The sequence below is a fragment of the Cynara cardunculus genome, assembly GCF_001531365.2.
Source record: "Cynara cardunculus var. scolymus isolate 2C chromosome LG 9, CcrdV1, whole genome shotgun sequence".
In the NCBI taxonomy this organism is placed as follows: domain Eukaryota; kingdom Viridiplantae; phylum Streptophyta; class Magnoliopsida; order Asterales; family Asteraceae; genus Cynara; species Cynara cardunculus.
Window position 1 is genome coordinate 13,502,910 of NC_037536.1, and position 24,496 is coordinate 13,527,405.

At 35.8% G+C, this 24,496-nt stretch overlaps 3 protein-coding genes and 1 non-coding gene across 5 annotated transcripts; 3 read left to right on the forward strand and 1 right to left on the reverse strand.

The window, feature by feature from the left end:
- The first annotated feature begins 2,202 nt into the window (after window positions 1–2,202).
- On the forward strand, window positions 2,203–2,274 carry TRNAP-UGG. Its single transcript has one exon. It is a non-coding gene; the product is annotated as a tRNA-Pro (tRNA).
- Window positions 2,275–2,351: 77 nt separating this feature from the next.
- LOC112517809 lies at window positions 2,352–9,561 on the forward strand. Its single transcript, XM_025125181.1, has 9 exons — window positions 2,352–2,692; window positions 3,147–3,392; window positions 4,058–6,417; window positions 6,513–6,782; window positions 7,720–7,800; window positions 7,967–8,075; window positions 8,755–8,821; window positions 9,258–9,353; window positions 9,480–9,561. Exons 1-9 carry the CDS (start codon window positions 2,665–2,667, stop codon window positions 9,559–9,561), a joined length of 3,339 nt encoding a protein of 1,112 aa, XP_024980949.1. The 5' UTR covers window positions 2,352–2,664.
- A 1,398-nt stretch (window positions 9,562–10,959) lies between these two features.
- Window positions 10,960–14,315, reverse strand: LOC112518137 (U1 small nuclear ribonucleoprotein C-like). 2 transcript variants are annotated; one of them, XM_025125717.1, is made up of 6 exons: window positions 14,206–14,315; window positions 13,922–13,968; window positions 13,769–13,811; window positions 12,534–12,575; window positions 12,206–12,458; window positions 10,960–11,387 (listed from the first exon to the last, which is right to left on the reverse strand). In XM_025125717.1, exons 2-6 carry the CDS (start codon window positions 13,927–13,929, stop codon window positions 11,101–11,103), a joined length of 633 nt encoding a protein of 210 aa, XP_024981485.1. In that variant the 5' UTR covers window positions 13,930–13,968; window positions 14,206–14,315; the 3' UTR covers window positions 10,960–11,100. The 2 variants fall into 2 exon arrangements, with proteins under 2 accessions (XP_024981485.1, XP_024981486.1); XM_025125718.1 differs by having other exon boundaries at window positions 13,922–13,955; window positions 14,206–14,309.
- Window positions 14,316–15,237: 922 nt separating this feature from the next.
- Window positions 15,238–21,272, forward strand: LOC112518306 (mitochondrial substrate carrier family protein ucpB). Its single transcript, XM_025125956.1, has 9 exons — window positions 15,238–15,306; window positions 15,600–15,716; window positions 16,602–16,663; window positions 16,748–16,984; window positions 17,632–17,799; window positions 18,266–18,315; window positions 18,786–18,918; window positions 20,338–20,375; window positions 20,900–21,272. Exons 1-9 carry the CDS (start codon window positions 15,252–15,254, stop codon window positions 20,994–20,996), a joined length of 957 nt encoding a protein of 318 aa, XP_024981724.1. The 5' UTR covers window positions 15,238–15,251; the 3' UTR covers window positions 20,997–21,272.
- Window positions 21,273–24,496: the final 3,224 nt, after the last annotated feature.

The window sequence follows — 24,496 nt, forward strand, 5'->3', positions numbered from 1 at the left end:
TTTTTATATTTAAAATGAGATGTTTATCCTGTATTTGATTGTGTTTATCTGCAGTTAGTTACACGAATTCAGATATGGGATGAAATCAGATAGAGATGAAATCGTTTAGAGATGAACGGGTTTAAAAGTTTTAAGAGTTTTTAAGATTTTTATCCAAATGCTTTATAAGATAGTATTTGTAAGATATATTTATACTATCTTATAAATCAAATTTATCAAAAATATTAAAAACATTTTTTAATGCACAAATTACTAAACATTTATGTGCAAAGTCTTAAAAAACAACTACTTTATGCATTCAGTATTAGATTTTCTTAATCTACAATTAAAATAACATATAGTACAAGTTACCAATGCACATTATTATCTTTTCTTTTAATGGTCCCAATATACTTTTGACATCTTTCACTCATGTCTTCACTCTCTCATACATCAATGTCTTCTCCCCATACCTCTATGTTTTCTCTCATTCATCTTCCATTCAATTGTTTTAGAACTCTCAATCTCGTTCTCGATCTCTTGATTATTTGCTCTTGGTGGAAATCGAATACATTTGTAAAGTCGTTTAAATATGTTGGATTTTAAACTGTTATGCAATTTTTTTTTTCATCGATAGACTGTAATTGGAAGCATAACTCTTATTTATTCAAATTGTTTTAATATGTAAAGACAAAGTGTAACTTATATCATTTTTAAATCTTCTCTAATAAAATAAGTGAAACTTCAAAATCGTTAAAATTCACGGTTTCCACCGCATTACGTAAGTACACAACTTGTATGTATATAAAATTATATATGTGGGACCATCACATTAATTTATATATTTATTTTAATAATAATAGCATGTTTAATTAATGTTGTAGTGGGAACCACTTTTGAAAATGTAAGAGAATTACAAAAATTAATGTGGCATAATTGAAAGCATAAATGAATTGCAGGTATCTGGATGCTCTGATGAAATACTTGAGTAACACGTGAATCTTTTATTTTAACAAAATGGTTTTTTGGTTTTTACAAAATCTTTTTCCTTTCAATAAATAATTTATATTAAAAAAATAATAGAAATTACAGAAATAGGATCGGCAGAAGCAACAAAATACGACGATCAAAAGTAGACCTAATTCACAGTCGAATAAAACAAAAGAGAAGAAAAACACACGAAAAAAACAACAACCGACAACTGAACAAACAAACCAACAACTATTCCGAGAGGAACGAGACACTCAGCTAGAATTTTGAAGCGGAGCTGTAAACCATAATCCCAAGGGATAAAATCATTTTATAAAGAATTTAATGAACCGAATCAATCGTTGGTCGAAAAATATGTTGTTCATAAATTGAGCATAGCCTTTGAACATGGTCGTGTCTTGATCAGATGAAAAACGTAACTGGTATAGAAGTAAATTGCGAAAATTGTTCATATGGTTTAAGGAAATATGGGTTTGGCATCAAGTTTGAAATTATACTAGACACTTTATAGTTTGCGTTATGTTTAGAATTTCACCACCGAACCTAAGGAACGGTAAGTCCATCCCTTATGTGTTGATCATGTTCTCAGTCACGTGAGGGCATTTTAGTCATTTTTATTATTTTTATAGTTATTTATTATACACATTAAAAGCATATGTAAAAGTAATTACCTTGTATGAGTCGATGAATTGAATTCTATCAAAATGGCAAATGTAACAAATTTTATAATATAGTTTTAAAAAGACAAAATAACCTTTAAATCTGGTTTTTTACCAACACCACCACCCCGTCCTCACCATTGCACCCGCCCCCACCACCACCACCACCAACAACAATCAATCATCACATTTGCCATCACAAACCGCCACCTATCATCAGTCCATCACACATAAAGCAGATTCACTGCCACCACCATGACACAATTGTAACCGTTATAGCTGCCACTCGCCCACACCCACAAAACATCGTTGGTGCCAATTTAACCAACACCACTACTATGTCCTCACTGCCCCATCCGCTCCCACCAACCAACCGCCACTGTTGCCACCACCACCAACCAATCATCACCTTGTCATCACAAAACGCCCCCACCCACAAACCAATTTGTCTGCCAACATAACGACACAATTGTCACCATCACAACCTCCACCCATCCCATCAAAAAACATGGGTGCCCCACTACGTATTAATATGTTTGTTCATTAGATGGAACTAATTGCTTCATACACATGTGGGCATTTGGTCTAGTGGTATGATTCTCGCTTTGGGTGCGAGAGGTCCCGAGTTCGATTCTCGGAATGCCCCCGTTTTTTACCCTTAAATTCTTTCTTCATCTACCTTCGTATTTTCCCTCCAAAATTCACGACCAAATTCCCCATTTCTCGCTTCAATTTCCCCAAAATCCACACTCAAATTGATCCTGCAATCTCTCAAATCGCAATTTTCACCATCATTTTTCTGCCATTATGATGTAATCTTACGTAATAGAGATCGTATTCCATGATTAGATTAAGTTTTCATTTGTTTTTACCGTTCAGTGATCAATATCTTCTTGAATAAGCTTCTCGATGATTCTTCCATCTTCCGGAGAAACAATGCCGGTTTTGTTGCTTCCAATCGGTTTTTGTTGTAGGCGTTTGATGTTGAGTTGAAAAACTAGTTAGGGTTTTGGTTTTGTACAAAGGGTTTTAATTTATGGACGGGTTTAACGATCATGAAGCTGGTAAACTGCTTTTCCTTTTACTTGTTTTCCGATTCAATATGCATATCCACACACATGAACTCTGTGTGCTACTTGTGTTCTTATTTTCTGCTTGTGCATGCTCTGTTCCTCTTCATCTCGAGAGAGATGTTTTAGATAAGTAGTTGAATGTTTATATGAAGTACTGCCATTAGAATAATGTCGATGATGAATTTGGAACAGAGATAATACCAAATGATTTTTCTTGATTAAGTTCATGGGTGGATTTATTGAACTTCAAAGCTCAAATCAATGTGAAATTTTCAGTTTCATAGTGATAAAAGAGGGAAATGCTATGGATGCTTGCATTTGATGGATATGAATGAACCTGATAAGTATGCTTAATCATGGATGACTTTTATAAATATTTAAAGGTTCATAACATAATGTGATTTTATAGGTCTTATGTCTTATGCCATTTATTCTGGATTAACAGGCAATAATCCTGATGTAAGTATTGAGGATGGTCATCTTATTGCTGGGGATTTCGATTACACCGAAGAAGTGGAAATCCCTATCATTCAAAGCCAATTTGTGAATTTGGATGGAGATACTGAGGAGTTGGATATTCCGCATTTTGTTGGCAACCTAAGAGCCCTAATGGTTGATGACAGTGATGATGAAGTTGTGTTGGATAGTGAAGATGAAGTAGTCACTGAACCAAAAGAGGGAAAAATCAGAGGTAAGCCGAGAAAGGAGCATAGGTTGCAGAACATATCTTGCTGCTTTGATGTGTTTGTATGTGTGTATACAATCTATTGCGTCTTCAGAATGCTATATCTGCGGAAATCAATTTGCTATCGTTTTGTGTAGGCTATGACTAAAGATTGGCGCAAATATTTTCTCTATTAGTAGTATAGATTTTTTTCTTGGCATGTTTGTAAACCTCTTTTCCATGGCGGTCATGAAGAAGCACTGGAAAAGGGTCAAAACATGATTGCGTTATCATTTTGCATCTTGGTTTGGACTTTTCCCTATAAGATTTAGGGGCTGTTTGGTTGGTTTTCCATTAAGTCATGTATGGATAAAGTTGTCTGTGTGGATTACTTTGTCTGTATAGATTGGGAAGGTTTTTGTTTGGGAGGGTTTTTTCATAGATGGAAAGAGCGTGTTTTTTAATCAGAAGTGGCAGGATCGGAAAAAACTTGGCTTTCTGTATAAAGCTCCCCTTAGAAGCTTACTGAATAAGCTTCTGTATCATTAAGCCACTACCAAACAGTCATGTATAGCTGACCGAATAAGTTGTGAGTCTCTTTAAGCTCATTAAGCTGCTAACAAACATGCCGGTAGTTTTATATGCATGAGACATTATACTCTCGACTTATTTGTAACTCTATTCCTTATCAGGACTATGGCGTCGTGCTAGTGCCGGTGGTACACAATCATCTGAGGTTCGTTCTTCAGCAGGAAGTAATTTGACAGAAAAGGTAAGTGATAATGGTCCCAGTTCCGTACATGCTGAAGCTCGCTGTCGAGAAGTGCTAGTCGGGAGATCAAAAGAGAGGAACTTAATATCAGATAACAATAATGTGGCAATGGTTGATCAGGACAGGTATGGTAGAGAATGCAGAGAGGATAACATTGGGAGCAAGGACATGGAGACAAAATGTTCGAAAGGAGATGAATTTTTCAATCCAAAGGTGCCTTCTTTTGATTTTAAGAATGCAAATAGAGAATTTAGTGGCTCAGCGATGATAAGTGATAACAAGCTTGCACTTGGATGCTATGATGAATCTCAAGAACCAGGGGAGTCATCACAAGCTAATGCATTGGACTTTGTGGATCATTATTTGGCAGTTAGTGTTGTAAACTCGTCTCCAGAAGTTAGGATTCCAAAAATTGATGGGCTAAGGTCACCTCTCGCTTCAGGTGCAAAAGGGTCCCAAAATTTGGCAATGAAAGCCAATCTTATGACCAAAATTGGTACATCAACCTTTGAATGGGATGATGACCAGCCTGATCATGGAGGGGAGTTCTTAAAAAAGAAAAAAGAACTTGACATCCAAAGAGAGGAACATTTGGGTGGAAGATGTAAAGAGGGACTTCAAGAATTGGTTCTGGTTGATTCAAAAAGAACATTTTCAAGTTCAGTGCCGCAGAACTCTAATCCTATCAGTAAGGTCTTACAAACTGATGAAACAGAAAGGGATGCATTTAACAAGTTTGAACAATTTGAGGAAGAATCATCAAAACAGCTGCCTGGAAATGGTAGCAATGGGAGGGATGAATCAGAGATGTTTGATGTTGGTTTTGACACCCAAATGGCAGCTGAAGCTATGGAAGCCTTGCTATATCTCCTACCTCCCTGTGTTAATGCAAACGAACATGAAGGTCTCAAGGTGACACCCAATGATATTCTCAAAGGTGCAACTTCGGAGAAAACATCCAAACAGTTCTGTTTTTCTTCAAGGGCTAATTGTGATTCACAAAATGATGGAATAAGTTTCAAGCAAAAGAGGGTTACTAACCAAAGGCATCAAATGTCTACTTCCTTCCAGAAAAACTCCCAAAACCAAAGAGAGTCGTATCTTGAGTTACCGACTCTAGCGATGGAAGCAAGAGGAGAGTCATCAACTGAAAATCGCATGGATGGGAACAATCTTTCTGAACCAAAGAAGAAGGCACATAAAAAATCTTTGAAAGCTGTTATCCGAAAGAAGCAAACACAAGATTCAAACAAGGAAAACATTCAAGGTGGTTACAGAAAACATGGTTTAGTAAAACCAGACAAATGTAACCCACTTGGGGGAATACAACAGGAAGTGAATACCTTTTCACCTGTGGCTTGTCGAACTAGGCTTGGGTCATTAGTAAAACGCTCAAAGAGGAGCGAGGATACGACATGTAATCTGGGATATATTAGAGATGGTAAGCAAGTCGATGTCCCTCATAAAAGAAAATTGCGTGATCTAGATACAAATTTGAGGAAGAGAACTAAATGTCCTACTTCAGATTCTTGTGAGTTAAAAGAGGCTACAAAGAAGGAATTGTTCCAAAAATGGCCAGGTCATCTAGATGAAACCACAACTTCTGGTCGTTTGAAGTTCGATTCATGGAAGTGGCCTAAAAAGAAAAGGACATTGCGAAATATGAGACAAAATGCAAAATTGTCAAAAACCTTTTATGTCCTATCTTCAGTAGTTGGAAGTGCCAATGGGAACTCAGTTATGGGTCCCAGTGAGACTGAAGGGAGCTTCAGAGAAGCTTTTTCGATGTCGAGTGTAAAGAGGAAAGCTCGTTCCAGTTCCAAATACAGGTCAGCGTCTAGAAAKAATCTTTTGGAAGAAAYGCCAATTCAGAAATCTGGCCAACCAAGTTTAGCAGATGTTACTAACACCAAACCTGATWTRATGAGYAYAAAGATGATTCYARAAGCTTTTGATCTATCTGGAGCCTCATCTCAGTCTACAAAGCTAATTGATGAGGGTTGGATACCATCTTTAAGTGGTGCAGAGAAGATGAAAAATTTATTATCCAAAAGGAGGAGCCGCAAATCTACAATGGTGAGTAGTGTGGGAAACAGGAAGCTACTGCGCAAGAAAAACTCTGCAAGTTCCTCCCTCCAAAATGAGACTGCTAGATTGGGATTTGCAGAATCTCTTCCTGATTTTAGTTCAAAAGACTTGAGAAGACGTAGAAGTAAAGTAGAAATTCGTGTCTTGTTCAGCCAAAGCCTTGATGATGATGTGGTTAAGCAGCTGAGAAAGGTTCTGTAATCTGTTTCCAATCATCATAACTTTTCTTGATTCAAGTCTTTGTACTAGATTATAGACCATGAAGAATTCCTATTTCTCCTGTGCAGATCATGAAAAAATTGGGGATTTCTTTGGCAACAGATTGCTCAGATGCAACACATTTTGTGTCTGATAGATTTGCAAGGACAAAGAAGATGTTGGAAGCAATGGCTTTTGGTAAACCAGTTGTGACACCCTTGTGGCTCGAGAGCTGCGAGCAAGCAAAGTGTATCATCGATGAGAAAAATTACATCCTTAGGGATGCTAAAAAGGAAAAGGAAATTGGGTTTAGCATGCCTATTTCATTGAATCATGCAAGAGCATGTCCACTTATGAAGGTACTATTCGAGATTGTGAGATACACCCTCCGCCCCAAAATACATGTCTACAATGAAAAAGACACACAGTTTTAGGAATGTGTAAATAGAGTCCCCTTCTTTTGCAAACCACCTACTTATTACAAACCAATCAATTGAGATATTTATGGAAATGATGTGGGTCCATTTATAATGATTGGATATTTAAGGAGGATGATCAGAGTTCATTCATTATCATCGACTTATTAGATTAAGGGGCTGTTTTTGTTGGTTTTCCATTAATTTCTATATGAATAAAGTTGTTTGTGTGGATTAATCTGTCTGGATGAATCTGTATGTCTGGATGAATCTATATGTATAGAATGGGAAGGTTTTTATTTGGGAGGGGTTTTTTCATAGATGGAAGGAGTGGAGTGTGTTGTTTAATTGGGAGGGGCAAATGTGGAAAAAACTGGCTTTCTGTGTAAAGCTTCTCCTTAGAAGCTTATTGACTAAGCCACTTTCTATATCATTAAGTCACTAACAAACACTCATGTATAACTGACTGAATAAGCTGTGGGTTTCATTAAGCTTATTAAGCTGCTAACAAACAGGCCATAAGAAACAATCGAAATATTTATGGAACTAGATATTTATTAGACTAGATGGACGGTCGAGATTGGTTTGTATGGTTTGTACTAATTAGGTGGTTTGCAAAAGAAGGAACCTATGTAAATACTATGCTTTTTTATTAACTAAAATGATGATTTTACCCTTAAGAACAGAGGAAGTAATGAATTTCTTCATCTCATAATTAAGGGTATAATCTGAAACTAGGTACTTACTTCTGAAAGAATCACTTATTCTGGGACAGAGGGAGTATGTTAAAAGTGACTCTCTTTTACTTCCCTTGAAATAGTAAAAGTCGCTACAAATATGCTCGTTATATGCCCTTATGATCTGTTCTGTGATGTACCAGGATCTGAGAGTCTTTGTTACCCCAAATGTAGAACCTGACAGAGAAATGATTAAAAACTTGGTTAAGGCAGTTCATGGCCAGGTGCTATCCCACTCTTATTTTATAGAATGTAGATTACATTTCATTATTGATCCGTCTCAAAATAAATGTCCACGATGAAAAAGGAAGTATCATATTTTTGGACAGAGGGAGTATCATATTTGATGTGAGTACATTTATGCTCATGTAATAGTGAAATGCTCCGTAGGTCATGGAAAACGCCCAACAAGCTAGCATGGAGTGCAAGAGCTCAGATGATCTGATAATACTCTCTTGTGAAGAAGATTATGAATTATGTGTTCCATTTTTAGACAAAGGTATAGACCCACATATTTCATTATGCCAGCCATTATCATTTAAAATTTACATGAAAAATACATGGTACGTTTGGTTTAGAGGTCAGGTTTGTATGCATCTCACCAGGGGGGACCCACATGCAATGATACGGTGGCACTGGTCACCACCTCATGGTTCTGTCGTAAGGGGAAAAAATTACATTTTTGAAGAGTGCCACCATATTGTTTTGTTGTGTGTCACCATAGTCTTTGAAACTGAAATGTTAGCACAAGACTTTAATAGCTGAGATGGTAAATGTTTTTGCCTTTGTATAATAGTCCAGGTTCTGGTATCTTAGTTGTCAAATTTGTTGTTTTTAGCTTAATTTTGGTGTTTTTTATATACCTCTTGTGTTTTTTAAAATATATGTAGACCGGACTAGAACATAGGTCTCTTCCATGTAAAAGGACAAGGAACCAACCTTGTGAAAAAAAATAGATATTTTTTATAGTCAAATTGTGCCATCACTTTGAAATTTTTTATGGGTCCGCCTCTGATCTCACCCTTCTCAGGCCCTACTTTCGAGTTGGATTTACTGGGTACGTTTGGTTTAGAGGTCAAGTCTGCATACATCTAACCCTCATCAAACCTTACTTTCGGGTGAGATTTTCTGGAGACGTTTTGTTATAAATAGCATATGTTACATACACGTATTTGCAGGTTCAGCAGTTTATGGTTCAGAGCTCTTACTAAACGGGATCGTTATTCAAAAACTAGAATATGCGAGGTAAGTTGAAAAAAATTAGCCAATCTGAGTTGGTTAGCTCTTTTTTTACTACAGTTTGTGTACCTTACGGACCAACCATCCACCCTTACCTTTTGAGGTGGAGGTCAGGTCTGCAAACATTTCATACCCCTAGAACCCACTTTCGGGTGGGATATATTGGGCTTGATTGGTATGTTATTGGTTTGTGTTTGGCTCGTACGTCCTCACACAAGGTTAGAATTCTAGCTCTTCCAGAGTGTCTTAGGATTAGTCAGTTCTATTTCTCGATGGGGGCAAGGAAGGGAAATTCTACTCTGCACAATATGGAGGTACTGATGGCACAACTAGTTGCAAAAATAGGTAAATACAACCAACTACGGGGATATTTTGCCGAGTTCCTTAGAGAGCTCGACGGGTGGGTGTTGCAGTCAAGCTCCCATCTGTGTGTACCTTGCAGATCACACAAATTGAACGAAGCAGTGGTCTGTGCCACCGTATTCACCATTGTGGGTCCGCCCCCGTGGCCAAATGCCCGAATACTACTAGTCCAAAGGTCCTTCGATGAATAGATGAAATGTTATAAACAAATAAAATCTTAAATTCTTATTCATTGATGAATAGAGTGTTAATGTATTGAAATATCATGTTGAACCTTTTGGTTTATTCTTTGACATTTCAGGCATCAACTGTTTGATGAGCATGTTAAAATGAAGAGGTATGCCAGAAGGAAAATTGGAAGGCAGCATCTCCATGATGGTTAGCTTGAACATCAACATCCCAATCTCTTATACATATATGCACATATTTTTGTGAATGACCAACATGGATTTGATCATCTTTTGCTACAAATCCCAACTGTCATTTTTGACTCTTGGCAAACCTTCAACATTCTCATTCTTTTTTTTTTTTTTTAATATTAAGGGTGCGTTTGGTATCTAGAAGGGTAGGACATGACAGAACAAGACATAATGGTTGTTCAGTGTTTTATAAGACAAAATTGGACAGGATAAAACAGATAAAATGGTCAATTTACCTCTAATGAATTGTTTATATCTTTTATATTTTTTGATTAATTTATTAAATAATAATAAAATAAATTTTTTTATAACAAAATATATCCTTGGAAAAAAATTCTCAAGCCGATTAAAGTGACATCAAAATAAAAAGTTTATGTAGTTTCCAATTTTTATTTTATGCATTTTTTGTTTATTTAATTAAATTATAGAAACCGTATAAAAATAATATTTTGAGGACAATAAAATGAAAGTGTAAGGAGTATAAAATACAATAAATAAAAATTTAAAAATAAATAAAATGTAAAGAGAAAGACTTATTTGATGTTTTAAAAGAGAATTTAAGTTTTATTTTAAAGTTATATTGGTAAAAGATAAGTTTGTTCCATAGGGTGGGGGTAAAACACATTTGTTCCATTTTGTTTTACATAAAATTTTTGTCAAACATGGAATAATGATCTTTGTTCTCTTCTACCATGTCCTGTCCATTGTACCAAATGTATTCTTAAGGATCCCGTTTGCTTTGTGGAATTGGGAGTTGGATTTCATTTCATCCTCATAATTGTTTTAAAGGAAAGTTTGGATTTAGAAATCCCATTGGGTAATTGGTATTTCATAAGATTTTTTTTGTAGTAATGTTATAAAATATATTAAAACATTCGTTTTTTAATAATCAATTAATAAATGATAATTTAATTATATTTAGAATTTGCTTTTGAAAATTATCTACGAAGAATGAAATTCAATATCATTTCAAACCCTACAAACCAAACAGATTCTAAATTATTCAAATTCCAATTCCGGCTTGAATATAAAATCTTGCAAATACATTACACCATTTTTTTAAATATATAATATTTATATACGACAAATAGAACAAATAAACTTACACCCCTTCCTTATGTTTGGTGAGGTTTGAACCCCTAATCTACTAGGAGATCAAAGACTCATATACCGTTAGGTCAAATACCCTTTGGCGTTACATATTTTTTGTTTTAACATAAATAGTTAAATTTGAGTCAAGAATACAAGGGACAAATAACATGACCTAAAAACAACAATCGTTAAAGTGGTTATCACACTACTTTCAATACCTCCCCTTCTTTTCCTTTGTAAAAGAGTAGTCGAGAACACAGCGGTAGCGTATGAAAAAAAGGTCGAAAATGTAGAATAACAATATTTCCCGAAAAACGGTTTTCATATCGGCTTCTTACAAAGAACAGTTGAATATTACGAGTACAAAGCCGCTACAACGATACCTTTACGAGTACAAAGCCGCTACAGGACTTAATGGTCGGCATCTTGAGATTGGGCATTAGCATTTGTAGTCTCAAAACCTCCTGATACTGCTGGTGGTGGTGGTGGTGTTGGGCTAGCTTGATACATAGATGGTGCGAACATTGGCGGTGCACCTGATGTCGGTGTTCCTGAGCTCCCTGGAACCATCATTGGTGCACTCATAGTCATCGGTCTTGGCACACCGTTGTTAACCTGACCGGGCATTGATGGGTTAATTTGACCGGGCATAGAAGTTGCACCAGGCGGTGTAACCATTTGAGGCATCCCTGGATATCCTGATAGATCAACAAAACGAACATTTTCATTGTCATTTTGTTATAAAGAATCGGCATGTTATTCAGTATCTGTTTGGCAAACTAACTGAAAAGATAGCTGATAAACTAATCATGTTTGGTAATAAATAAATGAAAACTAGTCGATAAGCTATACAAGAAATGTAAAATGACCTAACAGTACATGTTGAAAAATGACTTAATTCTTACATTACATGATATAATTAAAACTAATCACTATGCATTTCATTATACTTAAAAAGTTAGTTCTCCAAAATAAAAAAATATTAAAAACCATTTATCGAATTTTATTATTTATTAAACTAAAGTTATATAAGTTTAATATTTATATGACTTGCAAAAACATGTTTAGAATTGAACATTATAATATGATAATAATGACAACAATATAGGAATAATTAATAATTACTAGTAATTGAAAATAGTTAATAGCAATAAATAATTGTTAGAGATCAAATCGGAAGAAAGTGGAAAAAAGTTGTTTGAGCTTATTTGAAACGCTAGTTCAAGCGGCATTTTTAAAATCTAGCTTATGGGTAACCAAATTGAGCTTTTTCAATAAGCTCAAAACAAATAAACTAGCTTGCCTTAGCCCTTAGGTGTCAAAACCAAACTAACCCACTAAATCTCACGCAGAGGTAGGGTTTGGCGGATGGGATGTATGCAAATTCTCTCGAGTCTGACTTCAAGAAGACCCTCAACTTGCCAAACAGAAATTATATGAAATAAATGAGCAGACTACAGGTGAGAGCGTGTGCAAACAAACAAGATATATAATAAAGGAAATTGCATTCATTTACCGGGCATAGGTCTTGGCAAAGAGATAGGTGGTCTCATCCCGGGCATTAATGATGGATTCATAGCCATCTGGGGATTTCCGGGCATTGGCATCATTGGAGTAGGTAATACAGGAAGACGAGGCCTCAGCTGGTTATAAGCAGCACCAACTTGCTGATATGCTGCAGCTTGCCCAAGATGCTCCTTCACCTTTTGGTCGATTAGGTATTGATTTTGTTGTGCTTCATATTGTTGATAGTAAATCCGAACGTTTGCCTGTGACGGATTTAGACGTATCAGAATCGTGATTAAAATGTGTGTATTATACTTTTGATTTATACGGCACATTACCTTGTGTTTGTAGCCGGCATTGTGCTGCTTCCTTACAGAAGGCTGGAGAAAGAGAGGATAGAAGGCTGAATTACATGCTAACTCCTTACGGGTAAGACTCGGTTATCAAGCAACATACTAAATAAGGGAAAGGTTCAAATGACAACCTTAAATATTTTGAGAACCATGAGAACCACGATGCATTGACTATCAAATTATGTAATTTGGCAATGAGTATATTATGCATGCATGTTTATAAGCATTGACACACTGAAATTCATAGTGTATATGCATTAATGCATATATGGTCCTCAAAATACATTATGGTTCTCATTTGATCTTTTCCCCTACTAAATAAATCTTTACAGATAATGGATAAAATAGTACTTCCGAAGGTGCAAACATCTCCAAGCAGTAATAGACTGGTTACTTATTCACTGATACTAACATCACTCTAGTCTCACATTAAGGATGACTTTCATCGAGCCTAAATACTCGAATCTTGTGATATAAGCGATTCCAATTTAAACAAGGTGAACAATTGACATAAAAGTGAAGTGCATGTCACATAGATTGACTCGCAAACAATTCTCTCATGGTCTTGATCCTTTTTTGAGCTCTCAGGGTGCATTTGATTCAGTAACGGGAATGAGAACGGCGATAGGAATGACAATGTTGGGAAATGCGAATGGATTTTCCCATTGCATTGGCTCTGTTACACTTGCAGATTCACGGAAAACCAAACCATAGTAAACCAATTGGTTTAAAGTGAAACAGATCAAATGGATTGAATGGGTCAAAGATATCCAAAGCTTATTTAAATGCTTACAACCCATTTTGACCTGATACCTAACCCATTTAAATGTCCAAAGCGTATTTAAATGCTTAGAATACCAGCAAGCAGTGGTGGAGCCGAGAAATTTACAATGACGTGCGAAATTTACAAGTTGATTACATTTTGGGGGGAGGGACAAAAATTATCTAATTTATGGTTTTACACTATAATTTGCTTGTGCCGCTGTAAAATGCAAAAATTAGACGATTCCCAACCCTCCTGGAAGGGAAAAAAACAACCACCGCCATGGCACATACATGATAGCAACAACATAGCCATTGTGTATTTGTGTGCCACAAGATGCTTAAATCCCCTAATTAACTCATCAAATTGGCAATTCTTCATAATGCAGACAATATATCTTCACAACAAAACCAGATAATAACAAAACAAAACATTGAGTGAATAATAGAAGACTTACAGAATCATGTGTCAAGTAGGTGTCACAATAATCACAATAATACCTGCAAATTCAATCAAAATAAGCGTATTTCTTTTAGAACACTCATAATCTCCACTATAAACCAATTAACAATCAACAGTGAAGAAAAGACATCTGCTTTCAAAATCTCACCGAGGCATGGTTTCTTCTTGTCGTTGGGTATGATCTGTGAAATATCACTACAAAATACATAAATTAGTCAACAATCTTCACTGCATCAGCTATATTGTCAAGCACCATTCATCATCGTATGCAGAAACTAACATTTTTTGGAAAACGAGCATGAATAATTTCGTTTTTATCCAAAAAAACAGTACAATGATTCCTCACGGAAACTAACGATTAGGATTCAGAGTAAGATTCGAAACAGAACAAATTAGAAATCGAAGAATTCAAAATGTAATACGTGAACTTACACGAACGATAACTAAGCTGCAGATCAGAGACTGTTCGCAGAAAAAAGAAACCCTAGCGTGCGCAGGAGAGACGATGAAGGCGAAGAAGGTCTCTGGTTGTATTTTTCACCTGCGATAAATGACGCGAGAACCATGTATTATACCTTGAAGTTGCTGAATTTAGCCCTTTGGGTTTCAACATTGTTCATTTCACACCCACATAGTTTATTTTATTTGCATATTTGCTATCGACTTTCAACTGAATCAAAATTGCATCAATTCAAGACGGATCCGTAGCTTTGAGAATGCTCTCGAGATTCTTTTTAGGGTCATTTACCAAACGTTAACCAGGTAAGTATTTACCAGACCATTTACCTTACGGAGTGAGTATAGCAAAAACCAAGAATATTATCCGGTAAAACACATGGTAAAGACCGAAAATCCTACCCAGCAAGAGGCATGATAGGGACCAAGAATCATACCCAGTAAGAGGCATGATAAGGATAAAAAAACATTGCATGGTTTACTTTTTGCACGACTTCACAGGTATAATGGTTAATTTGTAAATAAGGAAGCAGACGGAATGATAAAAAAACTAAAACTTATTTTCAAATCAAGGGCTCGTTCATCAAACAGGTAAGCTCTTATCCGGTATCACTTATCATATCAGGTGAAGATGACGGGGGTCGAGAATTTTACCCTGTAAGCCATAAGCGATATATCAAAGATCGAGAAGTTTATCTAATAAACAAGGAAGAAGACTCTTCCCTGATAAACATTTACAGGGTAAATGACCCTTACCGACAATCCACTTTGATAACCCGGAATGTCACCCGATTAGGTAAATGAAAGTGGTGAATCTTACTGGTAAGCTCTTACTCAGTAAACGATTGGTAAAAAGTTCCTAAGAAACAAATTAGGAGGATACATGATGTATATTTTTTGAATGATAAGGGGCATAGTGAAATTATTAAGAAGTTAAAGGATCATTTTTGTAATAATTCCAAAAAGTTGCAGTCAATAGTATAGAATCGGGCGGGGGGACACCGGGGCCAACATCCGAACAAATGCCTGAAGGAATCAAAAATGGTTTGTCTTTCAAGAAATCATCCAACAATACAGGTTCTATCTCCTAATTCCTTTAATTTTCGAGGACAATTAGATCGTCTAATTATGCTTTAATTCAAGAACAAATCTTGCTAAACATCGTCATTTTTGCTGAATTTTGTGATTATTTTGATTGTTTTTGACCTCTAGTTTTTCGAGCATAAGGATTGGATCGAGTTTTCATGTTGTGTTTGACGAATTTGAGCTTTTTTTAGCATTAGATTAGGACATTTGTATTTGAAATTGGTGTATACAAGGTATGTCAATGAGATTTTTTGGGGATTTGATTGGTGAATTTGAAAATTTAGGTGAAATGGGAGTGAAGGACATCCAGAATTGGTGGACTTCGCCATCTAAAGTTGCATCTCACTTTGGAACAAGTGGTGCTGCTGTTGCTGCAGCCACTGGCATCACACATCCATTAGGTTTTTTCTTTCATTTTTTCAAAAATTTCATGTTATGCTGTCTGTAAATATATCTCTATATACAGAATTTGATTGCTATATATGTTGTCTGGATGCAATATTGAGTTTTGATATATAAATACCATGATTTTGTTTGCGAGCATGAATTCCATGATTTGGAGTTGCTGTTGAAAGCTTGAAGCTCATTCATGTTAAATTTGGATGTGATTTTGTTTGAGCTATAATTACGTATCATGGACCATGTGCTTCTAAATATCTAAGCTATCGTACGCCTATTAGAGGTCAGACGAAGGATCGTGTGAGAATAGGAATTAAGGTGAGAAGCGTAAGAAGGGTGATCACTTTTAATCTCACCCCATCCCATGAATTGCGCTTCTCATGGGAATTGATCTAGTGCATTCATTAGTGTTGATATCCAATTAGGATTTATCCAAGGGTGGATATCCCTTCTTACCCTTCTCACCATAACTTCCATTCTCACCGGAACCCAACCCTTAGTCCCTTAGAGGTCATATCCTTGGAAATATCTAAGGTTATAGCTATCGTAGTTAGCATAAGGGAGTTGGACAGGTTGGGACGGGGGTAGAGGGCTGGCAGTTGAACTGGGGATGTGTTTTTGCCTTCATCTATGTGGGTATTGCCTTGCATTAACTTTTTTATGTGTTCAATGCACCTATTAGTTACTTTTTCTTACTTATTATTCTCGTGTTCCATTCACCATGGTTTTGGTTTGGTTTACTTGCTAGTTAGGTTAGGCGACCTAAGATGGTGATCGAAACCATTGAGCATGACTGCTAGGGAAGAGAAAAAATAATAATAGACACAAACATTTGGAGGCAACAACATTGTATCTTATCAAGCAAGGAAATTTGTTTTGATATGCAGATGTACTCAAAGTTAGACTGCAAATGCAATTTGTTGGAGAAAGAGGTCCGCTGAGTGGAATGGTATGAAGAACTCTGTTATTCGTCATAAATATCTGCTTCAACAAGAAGAATTGACTGATAGGTTTCATGCTTTGGTGTTTACAGGGACAAACTTTTGTTCGGGTTGTTAGAAAAGAAGGACCTCGCTCCTTGTATCTGGGATTGACACCAGCATTGACGAGGTCAGTTCTTTATGGAGGTCTACGTTTAGGTTTGTATGAACCTTCTAAACATTTCTGTGAACTGGCCTTTGAGTCCACTAACATCTTCATGAAGATTGCATCTGGAGCTGCTTCTGGTGCTTTTGCCACTTTGCTGACCAACCCTGTGGAAGTTCTAAAGGTAAAAACATGTACCAAACTTCTGAACATTATAGGCATAATCATTACTTTTTGGTAACCATGGGTATCCAGGCTAAATTGCGCACCTCAACTAATCCCATGGAGCACGGGAGATAACAGCCGGGAAAATCCGCGGTGGCCTTGAGGAGACTCGAACTAGTAACTTACGGGGAGGAACCCCAAGGCCAAACATTTATTTGCCGGTTCAGCTGGCCCTCAAGGTTTTATAGGCATTTTTCTGCACATTCTACTTAGGGCCGTTTGGTTGGTTGAAGTCATGTATGGATAAAGTTGTCCATGTGGATTAATCTGTCTGTATAGATTGGGAAGATTTTTGTTTTGGAGGGTTGTTTCATAGAGGAAAGGAGCATATTTTTTAATTGGGAGGGACAGATTGGAAAAAATTTGGCTTTCTGCATACATCTCCTTCCTAGAAGCAACTGAATAAGCCACTTTACATATCATTATGTCACTACCAAACAGTCATGTATAGCCGACCGAATAAGATGCGAGTCCCATAAGCTCATTAAGCTGCTAACAAACAGGCACTTAGAGAAGTGTCGGTATTACATAAATTACGTATTTATTGAACTTGTACAGCACAAACACTCCATTGCATTATATGAAGGAACATTGGTTGTTAAATAGGTGCGTCTGCAAATGAACCATAACGTGCATGGTGGAGCAATTGGTGAACTGCGGAAAATTGCCGCAAAAGAGGGCATAGCAGCCCTCTGGAAGGGGGTTGGACCTGCTATGGCCAGGGCAGGGGCTTTAACGGCATCACAGCTGGCTACATACGATGAGTTTAAGCAGGTTAAGTTCTAAAACTGTTGTTTTCACTTTTATTATCCACAAAGTATCTTTGGCAACCAAAGTGCCATTGACCCAACGGTAACCAGTGACCCAACCTTACCGGAGATCAAGGGTTCAAGCCTTGCCAAATGTGAGAGGTGCGTAGGAGTTTTGTCATTTATAAATATTATATACTTCAAAAGTATCTTCTGTAACCAAATGGTCATTGGCCTAGTTGTACCTCTCTGGAGGTCAAGGGTTCAAGCCTTTTTCCGTATATAAATATTATATACTTCAAAAGAAAGTATCTTCTGTAGTTTTTAAGGAGTTCTAGTTATGCAAAGGCTGTACCTTCAAAAAAAGTATCTTCTGTAGTTTTTAAGGAGTTCTAGCTATGCAAAAGCATATGCATCCAATGGATGTATTTCACTGGAACCTTTTATAAACAATTCCTGTCTCATTTTCGTTTGTGTGTCTATGAATGTAGGTTTTAAGAAAATGGACATCTCTTGAAGAAGGATTCTATCTTCATCTCAGGTATGTATCCCTACCTACGATCTTTTAAGTAACACATGGAATACTTCAATTGTGTTTCAAAATGTCACATTGTGAATATATATACATACATACATATATAGAAAGAGAGGGAGGTTCAAACGAGAACAATAACTAAATAAAAGAACACGAGAACAGTCAAATTACATGTGATTTTACACGTGATTTTAGTGTAAAATCACATGTGATTCGGTCGTTTTCTTGTTCTCATATTTGGTTATTGTTCTCCCTTGGACCTCCCCCCCCCTCTCTCTCTCTCTCTCTATATATATATATATATATATATATATATTATTTTCCAGTTGTTCCATTGATATGGAGTGGTTTTCTTGGTGTAAATTAGTTAAATTCCATAAGATTACATTAAGCATTATAAGCACAAATCATAAACTAGGTAGTATGAGACACCGTCTTAATCATCTGATTCTAACCGTGACTTGCATTATTTGAAGCTCAAGTACCGTAGCAGGCTCAGTGAGCACGCTCATAACTGCACCTATGGATATGGTTAAAACCCGACTCATGTTGCAACAAGAATCTGTGAGAGATGGAGCTTATAAAAATGGGTTCCATTGTGCATATAAGGTAACTTGTTAGTTTCGCTCTTATTTTTATTTTTTCGCTCAATGAACTCTTAATCACCATTGTTGTTTGGTACGTGAGGCCCGCAGGATGGGACTAGACAAAACAAAAACTTGTCTCATATTTGGTGTGACATTTAGACTAGGACATGGAACAAAAATAGGGAGATAGAACAAGATTGGTAAATACTAAACTACCTTTGTCAAATTAAAACCCTAAAACATTGCACAATTCTTTCACCCGCCTACCTCACTCTTGCCCGTTCCATCCAGTCCCGTCTGTGTACCAAATGCTCCTAATTACAGTTGCATATTATTAGGGATTTGTTTGAGCTTAATCGAGCCAAGCCTTGCTCAGCTTGATGCTCAGGTCGGGCTTGGTAGGCTAAGGCTTGGCTTGTGGCTTGCCAAGCTTGGTTCATCAAAAGCTCAAGCTTCAATTCGGCTCATATGGGCCGAGTTTCTATGACTCATTTAGGCTGGTATATGCATAAGTTCAGGCTAGTATAAGCTTGTATAGGGATCAATTGACAAGTAAATCTAAATCAGACCGAAAACCTTCCTCTTTCCCCAAGATCTCAAACATCCCAAAGAATCCATTGGGTTTAGAGAGAATTAAAGCCTTCAAGCAAGATTATAATTAATTAAATATACTCCATCCGTCCTAAAGAAGTGTCCTGTGTCCAAATTTCTATTCAGGTTTGCCTCAAAATAAGTTTCCGCTTTCATAATTAGATAGTTATAATTTACTAAATTTCCAGTTCGACCCTTAATTATGACGCATGAAAGAGTTGATGAGGTGGAGCCGGAGTGTGCTGGATAGCGAGTCGGTGAAGGTTAAATAAGACTTTATGTTAAGCAAGCAGAGTAGTCAAGCCAAAGAATTCACTAGTGGAATAATATTATATATTTCTAAGTTTTTGTCCTTTTTATCAAGGGTAAGATTGTCATTCGGTTAACTAAAAGTATAATAATTATACATTTCTAAAACTGTCTGCTTTACTATTATGGACATTTATTTTGTGACAGAAGGAGTATATAATTCTACTAAGCGGGCTTGTATACGCTCGTGTAAGTTCACATAGGTTTCATAGGCTCGGTTCAGTAGAGGTCAAGTCTGCATACATTCCACCCTAGACCTTACCCCTTGGTGGGATATATTGGGCTCGTTTGGTTTGGTAATAAATGATAAGCATGTTTTTTTTTTAAATTGGTTAACCTGATGCTCAATCTCTAGAGCATGAATTTATAACCAATCTTATTCCACTTGAGAGCTTTCTTGCAAAATTCTTTCAAGTATTCTAAAAGGAACGAGAACGCTTTCTTTCGACCAATTTCAAGTTCCAAATGGATTTTAAATTTCGTATCCTTGAAACGAGTTCACGAATTCATTGACTAACCTCTTCATATGTTCCAATTCTAGGTTCTTATCACAGAGGGACCTCGAGGACTCTACAAAGGGTGAGACCCCAACAACACATGTTCACTTAGGGTGCATTTGGTACGTGGACGGGACTAGACGGGCGAGAGTGAGGTAGGTGGATAAAAGAATGTAGAATGTTCTAGGGTTTTAATTTGACATGGGTAGTTGGTAATTTATCAATCATATCGATTTTCCCTGATTTTTGTTCCGCCTATTCTTGTGGGACAGAAAAATGCAATTTTATCCACTCATTTCTGACTTGTCCCAGTCTAATGTCGTGCCAAACGTAGGATAACAAGTTTTTGTACTACCAAAATAGGTGTACAAAAAACGAGGGATATGAGACAAGATTGGTAAATTACTAAACTACCCATATCAAATTAAAACCTTAAAACCTTCCATAATTCTTTTTATCTGCCTACCTCGCTCTTGCCCGTCCAATCCAATTTTGTCTATGTACCAAACGGCACTCTTACGCTCTAATATATCACTCAATAGACATCTTACGTTATTTCAAACCTATTATCCGCTAAACAAGCGTTTGACTTCAAAATCATTGCAGCGGATTCGCGATTTTTGCACGATTAGGTCCACAAACTACAATCACATTCATACTGTGTGAGAAAATGCGCGAACTCGCTGGATTGAAAGCCATCTAGTCTCTAAAATCTATGGTAACATCTTGCTCTTGCCTGCATATTTATTTGCATAGTTCAAGTAGAATTCTTCATTCATGATCACCCGAAAATCTTCTTTCGGTAATAAATTTCTTCGTTTTTAGACAAAAATGTTAGCGTATCGAAGGCCGTTTCTCGATAATTTGAAACTAAAGGCCAAGTTCTATTCATCCGCTCGTACCCCCATTTGATGAAATTTTGTTATTTTTGCGTAGACTTTGTTTCGCGTTTTACATGATCAAATGTTGTTGTATTTGACTTTTGGCGCGGTTTGAAGGTTAACCGTTTGCGATTATGGTTTTTTTCGGGTTTTATATTGAAAACAAAATGCTTCTTTATCTTGATTTGTTTTGTGGTTAAAACATAACGATTTTAACGTTGATGAACCAAAAGTATTTAAAGGAAGACTGGGGATGTGAACTACGTTTCGGGTGAGGAGCAGGGGTGTTAATGAATCGAGCTTTTAACGAGCTACTCGAGCTCGGGCTTTACAATTGTCGAGTTCGAGTCTATCTCGAACACACACTAAAACTTATTTAACTTAACAAGTAGAGCTCCATAACATCAATTATTCGACGAGCTCAACTCGGTTCATTCAAAAGCTCGATTAAATGTTTCGGCTCGAGTCAAGTGAGCCGAGTCATTTGAGCATACGAGCTGAACATGTTCATAAATCATATAATCAAGGTATACAGATTATTGAGATTAAGCCAATAAGTGAACTAATCGATCTTGAGTATGAGCCGTAAACGAGTATCGACCTCGAACATTGAAAAAATATTCGAGCTGAGCTTGAATAACCTACAACTCGACTCGATTCAGCTTGTTCTAAGTTGAGGGGATGGTGTCTGCCAACATTAAGTGGGTAAACCAGAATAAAGTTGAAAATAAGTAACCATAAGCGTGGTGTCTGATTGGTTTGAGCTTGATTCCAAAGGTCAGAAGTATCAGGAAATCTCAGGTTCAAATCCAAGTAGGAATAAAAATTCTCTTGTGACCACGGAGGTTCAAATGTGGTGACTCTGAGATATCTGCAAAGCAGGTGGTCGTCCTGGAATTAGTCGGCTCGCATAGTGGGTTGGATATCCAGGTTAATCAAAAAAAAGTTGAAAATAACACTTTTCATTTCTATAATTTTGAAATTATAAGATAGTCATTGTGGTTGTAAAAACGTCCGGATTTTGTCTCTTCTTTTAACGATTGTTAAAAAATTCCATTAATTTAGAGGCATTTTATCAATCTTTACTCTTTTATCTAATCAAAATTGATTTTATGATTTTGGTCTATATCGTTTTTGACTGGGTAAAAGACAAAAAGATCGGTAAAAGAATGAAAATGTCTCTCATTTAACGGAATTTTTTAACGATCGTTGTAGGAATGAATCAGATCCAGACGTGGCTATCTTGTAATTTCATAACTGTAAAATAAAAAGTGTTATTTTTGATAAACCACTGGGATCAAATTTTTAATTTACTCAATATAATATAAATAGTGTTTTCCATTATCCCAACTACTATTTTAAGCAATAATAAAAGGGCGTGCCGCATTGATTATTTTCTTTGGAAATGGTCCAACGTTAAATCACTTTTTTCAAAATGGTAACCACGTGACACGCACGTGCTTAGTACGGTACCTTCTAGAAGAAATCTTTTTTTGTTTTTATAAATAAATATAAAATTCTTTTTGTTTTTTAAAAATAAATATAATATTTTATGTAATGTTTTAAGCTTTTACATAGTTTATAGTAAACTACAAATTTGGTCCCTTTGGTTGTAAAAAAATGACACTTTTTGTCCTTGAAGTTTTAAAATTACAAGATAACCATCGTAATTTACAAAACATACGGATTGAGTCCATAACTCTTGCGCTTATTAAAAAATTTCATTAAAACGAGAGGTAATTTCGTCTTACCCAATCAAAAATCACATGGACCGGAATCATAAATTAAATTATATGGGGTAGAAGTTTAAAAAAGAACGATAATAGGAAAGAAAAAAAATACTCTATTTTTTGAAGTATATAATATTTATATACGATAAATGGAACAAATAAACTTACACACATTTCTCACCTATGATGAGATTTGAACCTCTGACCTTCTAGGAGGCCAAATACCCTTTGGTAAATACCCCTCATTTAATGGATATTTTTAACGGCCGTTAGATAGAGGGATCAAATCAAGATGTTTTTTTCAAATCACGATAGTTATCTTGTAATTTTGAAACTATAAAGACGAAAAAAGTCATTTTTGACAAACCACATGGTCCAAATTTACAATTCACTCTATATTTTATGTTGGTTTAATTAAAAAAAATTGATTTTCCAAAATATTTTATTATATAATTAAATGTCCCATTAATTGTATTTTATTAAACTTTTGTAATAAAAAAATAAAGTATTTAATAAATCCAAATCTGGGTTAGGTTGATATTGTATAATAATATGTATTATTTACATCTAATTGCTTCTTTCACATTAAAAACATGTTTAAATGAGATAACCTCTATTAGTAATTCACACTTGTGTTATTATTAAATGATGCACAAAACGACGACGTTATTACCTTTTTGATAAATAATTTTTCTAAGATTTTGTACATGAAATACAAGAAAAATGAAACAAATTTATCAGATTTTATTTTAAAACGGTTTTTCTTTTAAATTAATAAAACAAATAGGAACCAAAATGGTGAGAAAAATCCAAATACTTTATTTGGAAATGTCATGTATTTCCTAGTAATGGATTCAGGATTTTTGTCGAACAGTTGCACCTTTAGGCAGTGTTTGGTACGCAGACTGGATGGGACAAGACGGGACGGTACGGGATAGGACATGACGGGACGGGACAGGACTAATTGTATGTCCTATGTTTGGTACGACTAAGACAAGACAGGACAAAACTATTAAAATGACCATATTACCCCTAAATGTTGTTTAATGTTATTTTATATCATATAATGATTGTAAAATGACAACAAATCAATCAAAATATTGTCATTTTAACTTTAGTCCCATGTTGTTCCACCTTTTTTGGTGGAACAAGAAATATCAAGATTTGTCCCACTAAAATTAAAAATAGTTCCACCTTGTCCCATGTTTTTTTTGTCCATGGCATGCCAAACATGAGACTATTTTTTTGTCTCGTCCTGTCCCATGTAGTCTGCATACCAAACGCATTCTTAAGGTAGATCAAAGGTCAAAAAGTCGTTCAATGTGTCATTGGCTGAATTCTAGAATTTTGAGGGATTTTTTATTATGTTGATTTTGAGATTTTTTTTGGTTTTTTTTGTTGGTTTCGAGGGTTTTTTTTGGGTTTTTTGATTAATGTTTCTTATCTATACTATATTATAAAGCATTTGACAAAAACTCTTAAAAACCATTTTTTATGCGTAAAGTACTGTTTATTAAAGCATATTACTTAAAACTCAAGATTGCAATTAGATTGTGCGTAAGTACAACTTATTAAAGCTCCATATCTGAATT

What these genes read in the sequence shown, in the direction of transcription:
- LOC112518137 (XM_025125717.1), bottom strand. An exon ending in CCTACTTGACACATGATTCT is followed by an intron (nt 12,576 to 13,768) that starts GTAAGTCTTCTA and finishes CTCTTTCTCCAG; the next exon opens with CCTTCTGTAAGGAAGCAGCA. An exon ending in ATGCCGGCTACAAACACAAG is followed by an intron (nt 12,459 to 12,533) that starts GTAATGTGCCGT and finishes AATCCGTCACAG; the next exon opens with GCAAACGTTCGGATTTACTA.
- LOC112518306 (XM_025125956.1), top strand. Translation starts at nt 15,252, where the DNA reads ATGCCTGAAGGAATCAAAAATGGTTTGTCTTTCAAGAAATCATCCAAC. An exon ending in GAAATCATCCAACAATACAG is followed by an intron (nt 15,307 to 15,599) that starts GTTCTATCTCCT and finishes TTGAAAATTTAG; the next exon opens with GTGAAATGGGAGTGAAGGAC. An exon ending in CCTCGAGGACTCTACAAAGG is followed by an intron (nt 20,376 to 20,899) that starts GTGAGACCCCAA and finishes AAATCATTGCAG; the next exon opens with CGGATTCGCGATTTTTGCAC.